The 17,001-nt window shown below is 54.5% G+C and overlaps 2 protein-coding genes across 16 annotated transcripts; both read right to left on the reverse strand.

The window, feature by feature from the left end:
• Positions 1-1,869: 1,869 nt before the first annotated feature.
• On the reverse strand, positions 1,870-5,502 carry FAM98C (family with sequence similarity 98 member C). Of its 8 annotated transcripts, none has more exons than XM_011372277.2 (8): positions 5,176-5,426; positions 4,919-5,067; positions 4,703-4,837; positions 4,097-4,308; positions 3,787-3,833; positions 3,436-3,693; positions 3,061-3,228; positions 1,870-2,214 (listed from the first exon to the last, which is right to left on the reverse strand). In XM_011372277.2, the coding sequence occupies exons 2-8, from the start codon at positions 5,026-5,028 to the stop codon at positions 2,071-2,073; spliced, it is 1,074 nt and encodes a 357-aa protein (XP_011370579.1). In that variant the 5' UTR covers positions 5,029-5,067; positions 5,176-5,426; the 3' UTR covers positions 1,870-2,070. The 8 variants fall into 8 exon arrangements, with proteins under 8 accessions (XP_011370579.1, XP_011370576.1, XP_011370580.1 ...); XM_011372274.2 differs by having other exon boundaries at positions 3,787-3,864; positions 5,176-5,422; XM_011372278.2 differs by having other exon boundaries at positions 3,577-3,693; positions 3,787-3,864; positions 5,176-5,407.
• A 1,825-nt stretch (positions 5,503-7,327) lies between these two features.
• Positions 7,328-16,970, reverse strand: SPRED3 (sprouty related EVH1 domain containing 3). 8 transcript variants are annotated; one of them, XM_023537863.1, is made up of 6 exons: positions 15,521-16,098; positions 15,248-15,335; positions 13,858-14,026; positions 13,685-13,761; positions 11,500-11,829; positions 7,328-10,770 (listed from the first exon to the last, which is right to left on the reverse strand). In XM_023537863.1, the coding sequence occupies exons 1-6, from the start codon at positions 15,664-15,666 to the stop codon at positions 10,111-10,113; spliced, it is 1,470 nt and encodes a 489-aa protein (XP_023393631.1). In that variant the 5' UTR covers positions 15,667-16,098; the 3' UTR covers positions 7,328-10,110. The 8 variants fall into 8 exon arrangements, with proteins under 8 accessions (XP_023393631.1, XP_011370582.2, XP_023393630.1 ...); XM_011372280.2 differs by having other exon boundaries at positions 11,500-11,646; positions 15,155-15,335; XM_023537862.1 differs by having other exon boundaries at positions 15,155-15,335.
• Between the last annotated feature and the right edge of the window lie 31 nt (positions 16,971-17,001).

The raw sequence follows: 17,001 nt of genomic DNA on the forward strand, positions 1-17,001 counted from the left end.
CATCCCTCCCACCCATGCCCCACAAACAGGCTCCGAGGACAATCTCTCCTACACGCTCTCCCTGGAACCTGAGACGGGGTGTCACCTTCGCCATGCTTGGACCCAGACAGAGCCCCCACACCCTTCCTGGGATCCAGAGACGGTGAGGAAGAATCGCCCCCAACGGGATACAGGAGAGACCGGCCCACTTGCCTGAGAAACCCAGATGGACTTGGTGAAACTTAGGAAAGTGAAAATGTGCACAAGTCCTCAGTTGCTTGGGTAGGAGGATATAGATTTTGGTTAATTTTTAATGTTGTTAGAAAAATAGGAATTTCAATTTGTTGAGGGGCAAGAGGGGGTAGCCACTAGTAGAACAGGATTTGTAAGGAGAAAAACAGAATGAAAAAAATATGACAAGAATAAGGCTAAATATATCAGGAGCTATACAGTAAGTCGGTGGAGTAAAGTCCGGTATTCAAAAGCAAAGACTCTCAGGTTGGGCAAAAATAAAGTCCACAGAGACATTCATTCACCTACCTAACGGAAGTTTGGGTGAGGCACTGCTCCTGGCATTGAAACGTCTCCTTCGTATACCAACCCTCATCACCCAATGTCTTCTTCCTCCCAGGTCCCCCTCCCAACGACTGCCTCGCCACCTACTCAGTCCTCCACGCCAGATTCCTAGATAATCGCCTCGGTCTCTTCCCTCACTCCCCTCCCCCAGAGCCATTCCCAAGTCCTGTTGTTGGGCCTCCAGCAGAAGTCCCAAAGGCATGGCCTCCTTGGCATCCACACTGCCTTTGTTGAAACATCCATCATCTCTTACCCTGAAAGGTCATTTTCTTTTGTATCAGAGTAACTATTAATTGTATTCCCTTTCCCTGCACTTAGTAATTGTGCAGCTCCGTGTTTGACACATTTAGACTTAAGCATTACCTCACTAACTCCTTACATCTCCATCTTATAGATGAGAAAACTGAGGCTCAGCAGGTTAAACCCAAAGTGGCAGAGCTCCTAAGTGGAGGCAGAACTCAAACTCAGGTCTTCGGTCTGCCTCTAAATCGGAAGCTCCTGACCAATGTGCTACGCTGACAGTCAGCATGGGCCAGGACGGGGAGGGAACAGGGTGGGCGGAGTTCTGAACTCTGGGGTTTCAGAGGGGAGAGGCGGCTAGAGAAGGGGTGGAACTGGGGAGCCTGTGAACACCCCTGTCAAATCATGTGACTCCATCTCACCTCGTTTAAAAAGCCAGAGTCCATACTGTGGCCCACTGCACACAATCTGTCCCTGCACCTCTTCACCCTCACCTCCCTCCACTCCAGCTACACTGGCCTCGACAGTCACTGAACAGGCCAAAAATACTCCTACCTCAAGGCCTTTGCACTGGCTGTTCCCTCTTACCCAGAGGCCCATATGACCCCTCTTTTGGACTTAGCTTAAGTGTCACCTCAGCGAGGCATCCCTTGAACATACTCAAAGTTGCAATCTCTCCATGGTCCCGATCCTGCCTTCTTGCTTTATTTTCCTCCAAAGTACTTTTCCCCATCTGGCAAACTATACATTTTATCTATTTCTCTTGTTGAATGGCTTCCCCTCCTTCCCAGAAATGTCCGCTCCGGCAGAGCAGAGGCTTTCATTATCTGCACCTTTCACTGCTGTATCTCAAAGACCTAGAACAGGGCTGGCACATGGTGAGCGCTGATGTTTGTCCAATTCCTGTGCGTTTCCTTTCTCATGCCCACAGGAAGGGAAAGGCGTGTTGTTGAAGAAGGACTCTGAAAGTCAGAGTATCAGGGGCCTGTTCAGACCCAAGGGACAGAGACGCCCCCTCCCCTCCTTAAACCTGAGGACCCCTGACCTGGCCCCCACAGAGATAGGTCCTACAGCTGTCACAAATTAAATTTATTTTCTGGAGAACATGGTCCTTGGTGTTGAGTGGTGGATAGGAGAAGACATTTGGGGCCTCAGGAACAGAGGATGTGGGGCCTGAGTGTCAGGTGCCAAGAGAAACCTTCAGACTGACTCCCAAGAGATTATCAATGGCATCGGCATCTCACAGAGGACCCCGCCCCAAACACTGGTCCCCCTTTACTTCTTCTTCTTCTTGCGACCCCAGCGCTGGTGGCCTGCCTTCTGCCCACCTCCGTCCTCTCTTCTGCTCTGCCAGCTGGGCATGGGAGCCTCCAGCTCATCTGGGCGGCCCCCTCGGTCTGGCACGTTGCCCATGAGCACCTGAGAGTTGATTAGACTTGAGTTTCAGAGAAGGAAAATACCTTGGACAAGAAGGCCAGAGAGCCAAGGAGCAGCATGAAGTTGAAAAAGCAAGAGCAGATGTTGACTCTTTGGTACAGTAGGGGCGGGAAGGCTGGGCTGGTGGAAGATACAGGCCTGGAGCCTTCACACCGGGTTCCAGGGGCCTCAGCAAGAGAGAAATAAAAGGGAAAAGTAATGGGAGAGGTCCAGGTCACCACCAATGTTAACAAAGACACATCGCCTTTTGCCTATTTCACAGCTGGGGCTTCGTATAACATTTCCAGCAAACCAGTGTTTTTTCCCTAAATATCCATCATTTGTCCATCACCTATATTATTTACTTACTATATTTCCTTAAAGCGAATCACTTTTTTCCTTAAATTTTCCCTCATTCTTTGCTGTGCTAGATTGTAGTCCCTAATATTCATTTATGTAAGTATAAGACTATTTAAAGAGAGGTATGAGGCTAAATACGTAATCATTTAAACAGGGTACTTCTGCTTTTAAAATGGCTAAAAATAGACAGGGTGACGTGGTGGGAGAGGATTTTAAGCTATAAGCTGGAGAGGTAGGCAGGGGCTAGGTTGGTCTTTGTTTTGAAGGCACTGGAGAGCCCTAGGAGGGTTCTGAGCTAGGGAGGGACATGGTCAGATTTCTGAGTTAGAAATATCCTTTTAACTTCCATGTGGAGAAGGTGGATTAGAGGTGATGAGGCCAGAGGCCAGGAACTCAGGCAGGAGAGGAGAAAGCTGGGCCAGGGCAGAGGCTCAAAGGCCAGTTGAAGGCCAAGGATGCTGGGGCCCTTCTCCACGCCGAGGTGCCCACCTTATTGATGGCACAGCAGGTCCCTTGGCGGGTAGCCTTGCTTGTAGCTGGGACAAGTCGAGACAGGTCAGCTCGGGCAGCCAGGACGTGCGCGATGGAGACATCCGATTCTGGGGTCAGAGCCTCTCGAATTGGGGTCAGCACTGCCTTCATGGCCTCCCCTTGGGCCTGGAGGTGGTGGTGGTGGGGGAGGACATGGAGAAGGTGCTCAAGAACCAATCCAGGTGTGATCTCTCATTTTGGAAGCTTCTCTTTCCCACTCAGGGCCTCGCTTCCCACATCTCTAAATAAGGGGTATAGCTCTGAAAATACTCTCAAAGCAGAGCTGGGAATTCTAGAATGCCCTGGAGGCCCTGAGATGCTAGAGCTGCAAACCTCACAAGATCCTACAATGTCTTGGGCCTCAGAACTTGCAGGAGGGTAATATTTAATACTCTTGGACTTCGTTCCTCCTCCCTGCAGCTGCAGCTCCCACCACTGGGTCTCTCTGCTCCTGCCAGAATCCTTTGCCCACACCTCTGCGCGATCACTCCAGTGGAAAGCAGATGTCGTGAGGTCCAGACGCTTGAGGAGGAGGCAGCGGCGGCTATAGTACTGACTTTGCAGGCTTTGGCAGAGATGCTCCAACATTTCCTGGGAAAAAGGTCCTGGTCATGCCAGGGGTACCCCCCTCACTCCCATCTCTGGATGAGAACATTGTTCACATACAGCCATACACAGTCTTACCCATCTGGGTGCGTCCAGCGGGTAGCTGAGGAGGGGCTGCAGGGACCCTGGGGGCAGGGAAGGCAGAAGCTCTGAGATCTGATGAGAGAAGGAGTCTAAGGCTACCGGGCAGAAACTGTAAGGACCCTCTGTGGACCCCAGTTCCCCACAGCCCTGAGGACCCAAGTCCATGGGATTAAGAATGGTGGTCACAGCTCTAGAAAACAGCAGTGGCTGGGGCACTCCTCCCAGAGCCGCTTTTGGAGAGAGGGCTCTCCCCCTACAAGGAAGGTGGGGTGGCCCGGGCACAGAGAGGACTCCCGCTCTCTACCTTGGCATGCAACTCCCGCAGCAGCTGGCTGGCAAGGGTCGCCCGTGGGGGTCTGGGCAGCCCTAGAGCTTGGAGGGTAAGAACCAGTTCCTGGACCATGCCAGCTCCCTCCTCTGCCCCTTCCCCACCCGGCGGTGGTGCCGCTGGACTGGGATCCAGCTGGGGGTGCAGGAGGAGGAGGCGGGCAGCCTGGAGCTCCGTACAGAGAAAGCCTAAGAGTAGAGAAAGAGAGCGGTGCAATCAAGGAGGGCTGCCAACCTACCCAGGAGGGTCAAAGAGCTCCTGCGGCTTTAAAAGCTCTTTCTAGTCCCGCCCACCTAGAACCCTGGCTCTATCTCCATCTCCAGAGCATGCTCTACTCCTCAGACTTCAAACCCCGCCCACTTGAGAACCACGTGCCGGGCTCCATCTTAACCCAATCCACTTGAGCTTCAAAATCCTCGCATCAAATTCTAACCCCACCCACATCGACCCCTCTCGTCCGCCTCAACATTCTGACCACGCCCCCTCGGGAAACGCTGGCTCCACCTCAATGTGCTGAGCCCACTCGTTTTAGATGCTGAAGCCTCGCCCACTTCCGCATCCCGGGCCCCGCCCCGGGCTCACGCAGCAGGCGCAGGCACGCGCCCGGCTCCCGCAGCGCGGCCGCGCAGTCTCCGCTGCAAAGCGCGCGGTCCGGGCAGTGCAGTCCTCGCAGCAGGCCGGGCAACTGTCGTAGGAATTCCTCCTCGGCGCCGGGGCCTGCGGGAGGCGAGACGCGTCAGGGCGCGGCGGCGGCGCCACCCGGACTCCACCCCTCCAGGCCTTCCGCCCCACGCGTACCGTCGCCGGCGCTCAGCGCCTCCGCGACCTCCTCTTTGTCTCGCTCCACGGCTCCTAGAGACGCCAGCTCCGCCGCAAGCTGAGCGCACAGCGCCCTGAAGTCTAGGCATGAGGGGCCCAGCGCCGCCACCACCGGGAAGCCCTCATACCTGCGGCGAGGTCGAAGCAGCGGGAGGGGTCGGGGGAAATCCGTAAGAATTTATGAGGACAAACCTGTCCTTTCCTGCACACCGCCTGGCACACCCTGTACCCCTTACCCCAAGGCCAGCAGGTCCCGGGCCACAGCGGCCCCCTCCTGCGCTTCGGCCTTCGCCCCCTCCATGAAAGCGTCTCCTCTGCCAGCGGAGCGCCCCCTGCGGGCCAGAGGGAGGCCCCGCCCCAAGAGTAGCCTGCGCGTTCGGTCCAAGTAGCATAACCGACCAATAGCTTATTGAGAAGGACCTTTGGGAATACCATTGGTGCAGGAGGAGCTAGAACCCGCCTCCGTAACGCCCACGCCGAAACTTAGAGCATCGCCCTTCTGGTAACCAGTCAGGGCTCAGGAAATTCGTCTGGTACTGTGCATCCAGAGCGTGCGTTCAGGTTCCCCGCTGTCGCAACAGGACAGCGGGTATCGCTGCTGCTGCGACGTAGCAGCACCGTCGGTTTTGTTTTCCTCAGCCTCCCTCAAATGCCCTCTGCTCGTAAAGCATCCTAAACCAAGTGTTGATCTCCCAGCTCTGCTCCAAATCCAGAAACTTGTTTCCTTCTTTTTTACTCAAGGCTGGAACTCCGTCAGGGACTCGGAAAACCCAGTTTACCCCTCACCGCACCCCCCCAACAGAGGCCCTCCTCATTGGTCACCATGCACCTTTTGGGCCTTAACCCCTCTGCCTCCCCAGGTCTTGGAGAGAGAGAGCAGGTGCAATATACCACCGTGATTAAAAGATTGCACCCTAGGAGTCAGACCAGTAAGGGTTTGACTCTATCGCTCACCACCTGTGTCCCTGCCAAATTGCTTCCTATCCTATAATGGGGATAATAATAGTACTTACCTCTTAGAGTTGTGAGGATTAGAGTAAGTGCTTAGTAGACACATAGGAGGCACTCAATTAAGAATAACAAATGTATTGAGCATTTCCTGTGTGCCACTGGGCTAAGTACCTTACCCCATCTGACAGGAGAAAACTAAAGTCCAGAGATTAGTCACAGTGAATGCACGGGCGGTGCCAGGACTCAAAGCCAGATCTCATTCCAAAGTCTATACTTTTAACTTGCTACTACTGTTATTTTACTGCTACTGTTCTGTTGTTAAAATTATTGTTCCAGATTTAATCTCTTCCTGACATATCCTGGTCTCCAGTAGTTCCTAGATAATTCTGCAGGGAGCAGGAGTAGCCTAGGCATTGAGCCTCAGAGAACAACAAAAGCCATAATTTCCTCCTCAGGGGCAGAGCCTACCCTTAGTCTTGTCTACCCCAAGGCTGGGTACTCAGGAGGCCATGATGAAACAAAATTGCTTAGGCCCAAACCTTGGAATCATAACCTTGACTTTTCTCTTTATCTTGAACCCAATATCTAAATTTGTGAACTCCACCTTCAAAATGGGGCTAGTATCTGCCCACCTCTCCCCGCCTCCACTTCTCTCACCCTGGTCCTGTGCACCATGTCTCCCCGTGGACCATCGCAATGGTCTTTTTCTTGTCTCCTCGCCGCCCCACCCCGTGTCTATTCCCCATTTAACAGGCAGCCAGAGGGAACCTGTGAACACCTGAGTCAGGTCACATCCTTCCCATACTTGGAGCCTTCCTGTAGCTTCATTTCACTCGAATGAACACCAAAGTCCATGTAATGGTTTGCAAGTCCCTACAGATCTGTCCTGTCACCTCTGCCCTCATCTCCTAAGTACTTTCTTTCTTGCTTCCTCCCCTCCAGACACTTGAGCTCCCTTAATGTCCCTCAGACTAACCGGATATGCTCCTCCCCCAGGGCCTTGCACTCACAGTTCCCTTTACCTGCTCTTCCTGGAGACGTCCACTGGACTCCCTCACCTCCCTCAGGGCTCTATTCAGTTGTTCTTTAGTGAGACCAAATTTGACCACCCTGGCTAAAATTAACATCCCCCATCTGCACTTTTTTGCTACAGTTCATGTCATTTCTAACGTCCTTCATCTCTCTCACTATAAAGTTCATAAGCCCCTTGTGGGAAATAAGTTTTGTCTGTTTACTGCTTTATCCCCAGAGCCTGGAACAGGGTTTGACATACAATGGATGTTCAATTATGTATTTGAGTGACTGACTGTATGAAACTTAGCCGGAGGGTCTGCTTGGGAGTAAAGGATGAAGAAAGGAACATTGGATAGATTTGTTTGGTGGTTCAGGAAGGTGAGTGGAGGGGGCACATCGATGCAAATAAAGAATACAGGCTGAGACTTTGTCACAGATATTTCTTGGAGAGGATATCATGTCCCCTCCCTCGATGACAAGGCTGGGTCTTTGGCCCCCATCCTCCCCCACCACTTCTGCCTGCATTGACAATAACAATATTGAGGTCACAGACTGGCTTGGAATCAAGATCAGGAAGATAAATATTGGGGTGCCTCCCCCAAGTCTGGGGGCCAAGCATCCAATCCGAGGGGCAAGCAGCTGGGAAATTGGGCCTGGAGGTACCAGGGTCTGTCTTCCTGGCTCCCAGCATCAGCCCTCCATACACCCCTGATTTGGGGGTGATAGAGATAATTCATGGATCAGAGGTGGGTAATAAGCAGGGAGCAAGACTGGGAGACCTGGAAGAGGCGGTGCTGGGAGGTGGGAGCCGGAGGAACCTTCCCCCGGCTCCCACCACTTGGTCCGCAGATCCCGCAGCACCTTACAGCACTCTGGTCCCCCGTCCCGCCCCTCCCCAAAACGAGGTAGGTTAAGAATGGAGTTTCCCCCCTGCCCACCACGGAAGGGAGGAGACCGAGGCACAGAGAGGGGGATGGGGAACCAAGTTGCCCCAGCCCCCAGTCCCTCTGCCCTCAGCTCTGGTGGGTCTGACAGTGATGAGAGCTGGGCAGAGTGGGGATGGGAGGGACACCCCCTTTTCTCTCACTCATCCCAGAGTCTGGTTGGGAGAGTTGAATCTCACAGGTTCCGGATGTAATAAATAGTTAATTTAAAGGAAGTGACAGAAGGCTCTATCCCTCTGGCCCCCTTGACCTATCCCTTGAACCCCCACAAGGCCATCCGAGTCTGGGTAATAAAGATAAGTGCATATTTCCAGATGCTTGGGACCAGATGCAGGTCCTAAGCCCATATGACATTGAGATCGTCTTGCTCCAAGACCTTGACCCCCCCCTATTCAGGTCATCAGATTTGAGGTACCCTGAAGTCCCAGTCTACAAAGGGGAAAGAGACCGTGGCACCCACCTTCCCCCAAAGGGGGCCTGGGGGCCATGAAACAGGCTTTCAAACTTTCTGAAGCAATCCCCACCTCTGAGATGGAAGAGAAGGGATTAATGGAGGGCGGAACATAAAAGCTCGAATCAGGGCTAGGGCTCAAGGTTCGGCTTGGGGAGAGTCCGCAGTCTGGAGAGAGGGAGGGGTAAGGGAGGAGGGAGCGCACTCACAAGCACACCAGCAGAGCCTAGCTGTCCCAAAAGGTGCTTTTGTGTAACTTAGAAAAAGGCACACCTTTCTCTGAAGGCAGTGTGGCCAGCAGAGTGTGATGTGGATTCTAACCCCACTCACCACCTAGGCCATGTGCCTTTGCCTTGTAAACAGCCTGCACAATCATCTATGGCAATGCTGGGTCCTAGAGATGGGAGTTGGGGAGCTCATGGTGGTCCTGGAATCCAGGAACATGAGCTCAAAATGTTTTTTTTTTTTTTTTTTTTTCTCTCTCCTAGGGTAAAGGGGTGGTTCTATGGGATGCTGGGGGCTTAGGCCAGGGCCCTTGGAAATAGAATTTCAGAGTCTGGGACTTTGGAGTCTCAGTGAAGCCTACGGACAGCAGGATTCAAGGGGCAGCAGGTCTCAGGGATTATCGGGCTACAGATTTCCCAAGAAATCTGATGCGAAGGTGCTAGGGTCCTGGGGTACCTCGGATCTGTCTCTGGTATAGAGGGACCAAGGTCTTGGCTCAGGGATAATCTCAATGTTGTAGTGGCTTGAGCCATAAATTTGGAAGGTCAATGGCACCTTGGGGTCTTGGATCCAGTGCTCTTAAAGCACCTTGGGGGTCACTCAGGGGTAGGGGCCAAGGAGTCAGAGGTCCGAGTTGTCATGAACATGCCATCTTCTGGGAGCTGGGCTTTAGGGGATTGGGGATCTGGGGGTACAAAGAAGCCAAATATTCCGGGACATTCTGGGGCTTGAAATCCAAGTTGAAGAGGGCTGAGGACTTGGGACCAGTGTCTTGGGGCCTGAGGTGTTGGTGGCCTTTAGTCCTCCATCTGGGGGTACTAGGAACTTCAGAGTCCTACATACGAGATCCAAAGCTCTTGGGAACACTGGGTGCGGGGGAGGGGGTCTATAGAGGTCTTTGATCTCTAGCTCCAGGAGTGTCTTGGAGTCTGACATCTGGATTTTGGGGGGAGGGGAGCCATGCTCTAAGTTGGGTCTCCTGTCATTTTGGTCAGAGAACATCTGTCGGAGCACGTGTAAGGACTCAGGGCATCTTAAGAGGGCTTGGTGTTTCAGGGGTCCTGGGGCTACGAGAACATCTCAGATATGGGTGCCCCAGGGTTTAGGTGATCATTCAGGGACCATTCGGGGATGATCTGGGTCCTGTGGTTTCAAGATCTGGGAGTAACTGTATATAGGCAGATTCAGATACTGGCAACTCTTGCCTGTGGGACAGTGATCTGGGGGTTTGCTCAGACCCTGCGTTTGTCAGGGTCCCTGTGCCCCCAGGCCTGCGTGAGGCATGGAGCCTAGGAATGAATGCCTGGAGTCTCCTCAGTTTACGCCAGGGGTCGGGGAGAAGGGTGCAGGATGGGGACGCCAGAACTCAGGACGCCTGAGACCTCTTGGACAGACATCCCAATGAAACTGTGTATGGGGTCTCTCAGTCCTAGATTTGGGGTCCAGGTTCCAGATCTGGGGTCTCTCAATCCAAACTCAAGGTCCAAGTTCCGGGTGTGCCTAGATTTGGGATCGGAATGGAGTCCGGGGTCCTGAACCGTCAATTTTGGGTCCTTGGTCTGGGGACTGGACCCGCTAGGCCGTCCTCACCGCGCTGCCTCCTCGTGGCGGCCCCCGCAGCCAGCACAGCCGCATCGCGCCGCGACCCAGTGGCAGGCGCGCAGGGGCGCATAGCAGCAGAGGCAGGGCACTGCCAGAGAAAGAGCAGCCAGCGCGGCCCAGCGTGCAGCGGGGCGCGGGTGGCCTGGCTCACAAGCGCACGGGTCCGAGAAGTCCCCTTCGGCGTCCGACAGGCAGTGGTAGAGCAAGCTCTCGGCGCACCACAGGCAGCTAAGTCGGCGCACCAGCAGGCGACCAGGGTCCGGGGCCTCAGCGCAGCGGCCACCACGCCCGTCTGCTCTGCGGCGGAAGAGCGCGCGGCAGTGCACGCAACGCGCTGCCTCCTCCGCCTCCGGGGAGGCCTTGGCTGGCGCGGGGGTTGGACCCGGGGGTGGGCGAGCTGGGGGTGCCGGGGGTGCAGCCTGGGTGAGAGGGGCGGGTAGGGCAGTGGGGGGCCCCAGGGCGGCTCCCCTCAATGTGCCGGTCTTGGCGAAGCGCACGACGCAGGTGGACAGGGCGAGGGGTGCGGGTGGCCCGGCGCGCCGGTAATCCTCATAGCCGCGGCCGCCCCAGCCCAGGCCCCCTGCCCCGGCCAGCGGCTCTGAGGGCTCTGGAATTCCCGTGAATGGAAGGAGCGGAGGATAGCTCTGCGGGACGAAGGGACAGGAGAACCGGTTAGCGGGGTCTGTGATCCCTCACATCCCGCCGCAACCCCAATCCATCCCAGTCTCAGAAGACCCCAAAATCCAGACTCCGCCACCGGCTTCATTCATCTGAGCATCCTGTCCTGGGAAGTCCAAGGCCCCAGCCCTCCTCTCCCGGGGGACAGAGGAAATCTAGGCGACAGACAGAAGAATCCCGGCACCAAGCCCACACCTTAAGAACCCAGTGCAGGCTCCCAGTCCTATCCTCTCTCAAGAGTCAGGAGTCTCAGCCCCTAGCCCCTTCTATGCTCAGATCCAGGTGTTCTGGACCCCAGTCATCTCCTCCTCTGGGATGAAGGAGTCCAGTCCCCAGGTCCCTTTAACCCCTTGGATTCTGGGCGCACCTCCCAACTCCATGAATTAAACGACCTAAAGAATCCTTTCCTTTAGTACCAGCAACCCCCTAATATACTGGAAGAATTCATTGTCCAAGTCGTCCCCCAACCACTCTGGAATTCAGAACTTTCCAAAATCTCCAAGAGTGCAGGAACATGGGGAGCCCTCCCCCAACTTCCCCTCCCAGGAACCCAGGCCTGCAAGCTCCACTGCCCTCACCCCCTTGGCTCAGGTCAGTCATCCCCTAGGATCTGCTTGTGGTTCCTCACCCCTCTGCAGCCTCAGCTCCTGCCCACTTCCGGACCCCAGCACCCAGACCCACCCACGAAGGCGCACCTGAGTGGAGGAGCAGTGGCGCTGGGGAGGTGTGGCCGGCCCGAAGCCAGAAGCTGACTCCACGGTGATGATGGGGGCCGCCACCGAGGCGGTGGGAGGCGTCTCCTGGCGGCTGTGACTGGAGGAGGAGTCGCTGTCCACGTGGGACTGGGGGAGATTGGTGGCCTCAGAGCCAAACCCCGCACAGCCGCTGCCCTCCACACAGGCCCCCTCCCATTGCCAGCGGGGGCTCTGCAGCAGCAGGCCCTGGTTCAAGACCTGGCTCTGCCACTGACTGGTTGTGTGACCTCCGGCAAGTGAGCTCATCTCTCTGAGGTTTAGTTTCCTCCTCTGTAAGATGGGGATCATAATTATGTCTATTCATAAGGCTGTGGTTAGGCCTCACTGTAAAGGGCATGCCACATGCCTGAAGTCTGGGAAGAGCTGCCCATGCTCTTATCTGCTCGGCTCACCAACCTACAGGGATGTCAAATCATCCTTCTTTCTCAGAAACCTGCTCCCTTGGCCAGACAGCTGCCTTCCTGCCTCATTCCCACCACACCTTTCTGGGGCAGTTCCACTCACCTGGAATGCATTCCTTCCCATCTAGACTAAACTCTGTCCTGTACGAGCTGAAACATCACTCCTCGGACCCTCGGTTTCCTTTCTGTCACCTGGGAATCATTCTACCTCATGCATTTACTATCTCCAATACCCATCCGCTGAGCACCCACGACACGCCAGGCTCACAGAGGCCATTGTGAGGATGTGAGACGGAGCTTGAAAGGCACAGAATCTTTCCTGAGTAAACACTCAATAATTGAGAAGTGTCTATGTGACTTTTGTAGACCCACCTGCATCTCCCATTACCCTGGGAGTCCCCATTTTCTGCCAAGGGTATCAGTTTCCTTCCTCCCCAGTGTTCTCAAGCAATTCCCACTGTTCCCAGCAAGTGCCAAATCGCATCAAACATTCTGTACATTTATTGATTCAATAAATTTATTCAACACATCTTTACTAAACACTTACTGTATACCAGGCCCTGTTTTAAGCCTTGGAGATGCAGCAAGAAAGCGACAAAAGATCCTTGCCCTCCTGGAGCTGACACTCTAGCATGGGAGAATGACAGTAAACTAACAGATAAGAAAATTATCTATTGGTAAAGAAAATAAGGAAAATATCTTAGAAACTGGGAAAAAATTAGAACACAATAAAGAACATCAGGAGATTGCAATTTTAAACAAGTTCCTCAGGGAAGGCCTCACTGAGAAGGTGACGTGTGTGTAAGCCCTGAAGGACATAAGGGAATGAGCCATGTGGAAATTTAGGGATGAGTGTTCCAAGACAGAAGGACCAGCCAGTGCAAAGACTGAGACAGGAATGTGCCTGCCCTTTAGAATAACAGCAAGGAGGCCAGTGTGGCTGCAGCAGAGTGAGCAAGAGGGAGAATAAGAGGGGACCAGATGGTGTGGGATCTTATGTGCCACTGTAAGGACTCTGCCCTTTATCCTGAGTGAGATGGAGCCCTGGGAGGGTTCTGACTGGTGTATGGCTACGATCTGACTTCAGTGTCAATAGGGTCCCTCTGGCTGTGTGTGGGGAACTGACAGTAGGGATGGGGGGTGAAGGGCAGTTGACAGTGAGAAGCTGATGAGATAGTCCAGTTGGAGGATGAGGTTGGGCAGTACCAGGTTGGAGGTAGTCTGATCATTTTGAAAGTGGAGCATATTATTTACTGGCAGATTACATGAGGGGCATTAAAAACAAGAGAGGAGTCAAGGACGACTCCAAGGTTTGTGCCGAGTCACTAAAGTAATGTGTTCATCCATTTACTTTTAATATTTATTTTTATAGTTTACTTTCTTTTTCTTTTTCCTTTTTTTTTTTTTTTTAATTTTCTGCCTCTATACACCGGAAGAGAAGCTCCATGAGGAAAGGGACTTTGTTTTGTTCACTGATGTATCCCCAGTGCCTAAAACATTATTTACTGAAGGTGCTCGATAAATACCCTTGAATGAGTGTATGAACGTGTTCTATCATGACAGAACAGAAACTGTTCTGGGATTGAATCGATAGTGATAGTTTGGGCCCAAATTTCTGTCTCCAGCATGTGGCATGGTGCCTGATACACAGTAGGTGCTCAAGAATTGTTTGTGGAATAGAAAACCCCCCTGGCCTCCCAGCAGAGCTGGTCCTCGAGACTCACCGTCAGAGGGCAGGGAGTCTCTGCGGTGTCCTGGGAAGGGGAGGAGGAGGAGGAAGAGGAGGAGGGAGTGAGTGAGCCTGGGGCAGGGAGAAAGGCAGAAAGTGAGTTCCCTGGGCCCCAGCTTCCCCCACCCTCCACTCCGACCCTCGGTGCCCACCACGTACGCCGCTCACCTCTACCCAGCGCCGCCAGTGCAGCCAGCAGGCTCTTCTGGAACTCATCAGCCTCTGCAGGACTCTGAAACGTCAGCCCAAACTTGCAGTCTCCCAAGCTCCAGTGATGGAAGATGGGGTTCACCTTGTTGTAAACCAAGCCTGGCTTCAGAGTACACTCCAAGGTGGTCTGAGGGGCAAAAAGGAGCCAGGTCAGATACTCCCATCCAGCCATGCCTGGAACTTCCCCTCCGCTTCTAGCCTCTCTGCAGACCCCAGCACCCCAAGCTTCATTTCTCAGTCCTAGGTGTAGCCTGGAATCTTGATCAACACCCCAATGCCACTCCTCCATTTTATTGAACACACCTCTGATACTCCAATATTTCCCCCAAACCCTTTGATCTCTACATTTTCAATACTCCCCTCTGATATTCCAATAGGAATCCCAGATTTTATTGAATGCCTCAAAAAATTAGTCCCCTTCTGATAATCCAATATCTTCCCTTCTAACTCAATAGTATTTCCAAAACTTTATTGAACACCTCAACATATTACTATTAATTCCCTTCTGATGCCCCAATAATCTCCCAAAACACTACCTCAAACATTCTCATCAAACTCCCACGGATTTCCGTTCACATGCTAGATGTTCCCTCACATCCTTGCCCAACGTCACTACGCTCCTTCACGCCACTTCAAATCCCCAGCATTGTTCCTTCAGACCCCTGTTCTGAAATGCAACCAAGCTTTTGCAAACCATCGAAATCTTTCTACTAGACCCCTGCCTGAAACTTGAACACTGTCCTTCCAGCTCGTGCCACACAGCCCAGAATATTCCTGCTGAACCCACATATAGGACTGTAAACCCTATTTGACATTTCCAGATGGTCCCCTGCCAAATGACTTCATATACTTAGGGCAGACTGGGGCCAGTGGTGTAGGCCCTCGTGGTGAGGATTTCTGAGCAAGATGGAGCCACAGGAGGGTTCTGAGCGGAAGAGGGATATGATCTGAGTCAGGTGTTAGCAGGGCCCCGCTGGAACACACTGAAGTGGGGGAGGGAGCAGGGCAAGGAGAGCAGTGAGGAGGCTGCTGTGATAGTCCAGCAGGCGACAGCAGTAGACAGGACCTGTTTAATACCCCAAATATTCCCGAAACTCCCAACTCCTATCCATAGGACAGATACTTCCAAACTCCATCCCACACCCCAGTTTGATTCCCAGGCTTGAAGATGACCTAACCTCACCTCTGCACTCCCAGCCCCATTCCCCTACTTCCCCAGGCCCCCACCCTACTCCCACGCCCCACGGTGGCTCACTTTCTGGTCCCGGAGGCGCTCCCCGTGGATGACGTAGTGCCCCTGGTGGGCCCCCCCCTCGGGCCTGGCCCCTCGGACCCGACATACGCTCACCTGGCTGAGGCCCCCGCCCCCCACAGGCAGCCAGCCCCCACTGGAGTCATCTCGGGCCATCACCACAGCTCGGACCCGAACCATGTACCTGGAGGTGGAGAGAGAGGGACAACACAGTCAGTGACTTCTGCTCTCCCGTTCAATGTCCCTCCAACCCCCATCTCCCCTCTTTGTCTCTCACATCTGGATCCACTGCACCCTTTGCCACTAATATTCACCTTCCCTTCTATTTCCACCTTCTCCCCCATACCCACCTTCTCTCCCCATGCCTACCTTCTTCCAGCATGGCTTCTTTCTTCCTCATGCCATTTCTTTTCTCCCATGCCTACCTCCTCCATACCCACCTTTCCTCCCTCTCCCCATCTTTCCCATCCACACTGCAGTTTCAGTCTTCCACTTCCCTTCCCCCTCCTGCTCATCCCCTATCAACCCCGTCTCCTTCTCCCTTCCCATACCCGCAGCCCCACCCATCGTTCCCCCTCACAGCTGGGTGCTTGCGCATATGTATTTTCTCAGAGCCCATCAACTCAGCTCCCGTCCCCCCTACACTGCCTCTGCACCCTGCCGTCCAGGCCACAGGCTGGATGAGAAACCCAGGCTCTCTTCCCCCACTCCTTCCCGGATTTATGAATGAGACCGGATGTAAAGCTCACTGAGTCACCCAGCAACGGGAGATGGTCAGGGACCAGGGAGAGAAACAGAAATGGCCAGAGAGAGGCCCAAAGGGAGATGGAAGCAGAGGAAGCCAGAAACCGGCGACCCAGACACATCCAGAGAGCATTTCATTCACAAAAAATCAAGCCTGCTCCCTCAGGCCCCAGCCTAAAGAAGGCAAAGGAGAGAGATTGGCAGCGGGGGTGGGAGGGTGGGGGAGAGTGTTGATCTCTCCTCCTCCACCTCCCCGCCCCAGCATCCTTCAGAAGCATTTTACCCCTCCCCCCAGCTCAGGGGACGGAGCCCTCCGCCCAGTAATAGGGATCAACGTCCAGCCCCTCACTACCGCCTAGAGCAGGGACCCTGGCGTCCCAGACTTAGGGACCCATGCAATAAGCTCTAGCCCTTGCCCCCACCTGCAGGCTGCCGGGTTTCTCCCGCCCTTCAGTAGGGGAAGGGGCGGCAGCAGCGCCCCCAGCCCCCTTTTCTCAATGGAATGGGATTTTGTGAATGAGCAGTCACGTGACACTGCTTCCTTTGTCCGCCCGCCTCCCCCGACAACAGGTGAAGCAGAGAAAAAGGGCAGGGGTACCCCCCAGGGCCTAGCTGCAATGAGACGCCAGGATTTCTGGGTGCCCCACGCTCCCCACACGTTTCCCGGGGGGAGTAGTCTCCACAGTTCCTCAATGGTGGGGGTCCAGTACGAAAATTTATGAATGGAGCGTCCTCAAGGAAGTCCAGGACCCCCAAATGGAGACTGGTACCCCAAATGGCTGCCGCGCAGTTTAGGGGCCCCCACCCCCTTGTCCTTCCAGCCGGGATCTGAGGGGAGCCCGGGTGGGCAGGAGGCGCAGCGCGGCCCTGGCCGCCCCCACACCGGGACAGGCGGTCTGTCAGCCCCCGCCCTCTCACCCCCTTGGCACCTGCCTGGGAGGCTCCGGCCGGGCTCCGAGCGGCGGCGACGTGGCCTCCTCCTCCTCCTCCTGTTCGCTCCGGCTCCCTCGCAGGCTCCGGCAGCGCTAGAGACGGGCACCGGGAGCCGGGGCGAGGGGGGAGGGAGGGGGAGCCTGGAAGATGGGTGAGGGGGAGGGGGCGGCTTG

The sequence above is a fragment of the Pteropus vampyrus genome, unplaced genomic scaffold (genome assembly GCF_000151845.1).
Source record: "Pteropus vampyrus isolate Shadow unplaced genomic scaffold, Pvam_2.0 Scaffold203, whole genome shotgun sequence".
Taxonomy (NCBI): Eukaryota; Metazoa; Chordata; class Mammalia; order Chiroptera; family Pteropodidae; genus Pteropus; species Pteropus vampyrus.

Coding starts and splice junctions, on each gene's coding strand:
- SPRED3 (XM_023537862.1), bottom strand. CDS start 15,666: ATGAGCAGGAGGGGGAAGGGAAGTGGAAGACTGAAACTGCAGTGTGGA. Junction 15,336..15,520: donor AGAAGCCATGCTGGAAGAAG/GTAGGCATGGGG, acceptor CTCCACCTCCAG/GTACATGGTTCGGGTCCGAG. Junction 13,762..13,857: donor ACTGGCGGCGCTGGGTAGAG/GTGAGCGGCGTA, acceptor TCCCTGCCCCAG/GCTCACTCACTCCCTCCTCC.
- FAM98C (XM_011372274.2), bottom strand. CDS start 5,240: ATGGAGGGGGCGAAGGCCGAAGCGCAGGAGGGGGCCGCTGTGGCCCGG. Junction 4,309..4,702: donor CGCGTGCCTGCGCCTGCTGC/GTGAGCCCGGGG, acceptor CTCTACTCTTAG/GCTTTCTCTGTACGGAGCTC. Junction 2,215..3,060: donor CCTGCTGTGCCATCAATAAG/GTGGGCACCTCG, acceptor ATCAACTCTCAG/GTGCTCATGGGCAACGTGCC.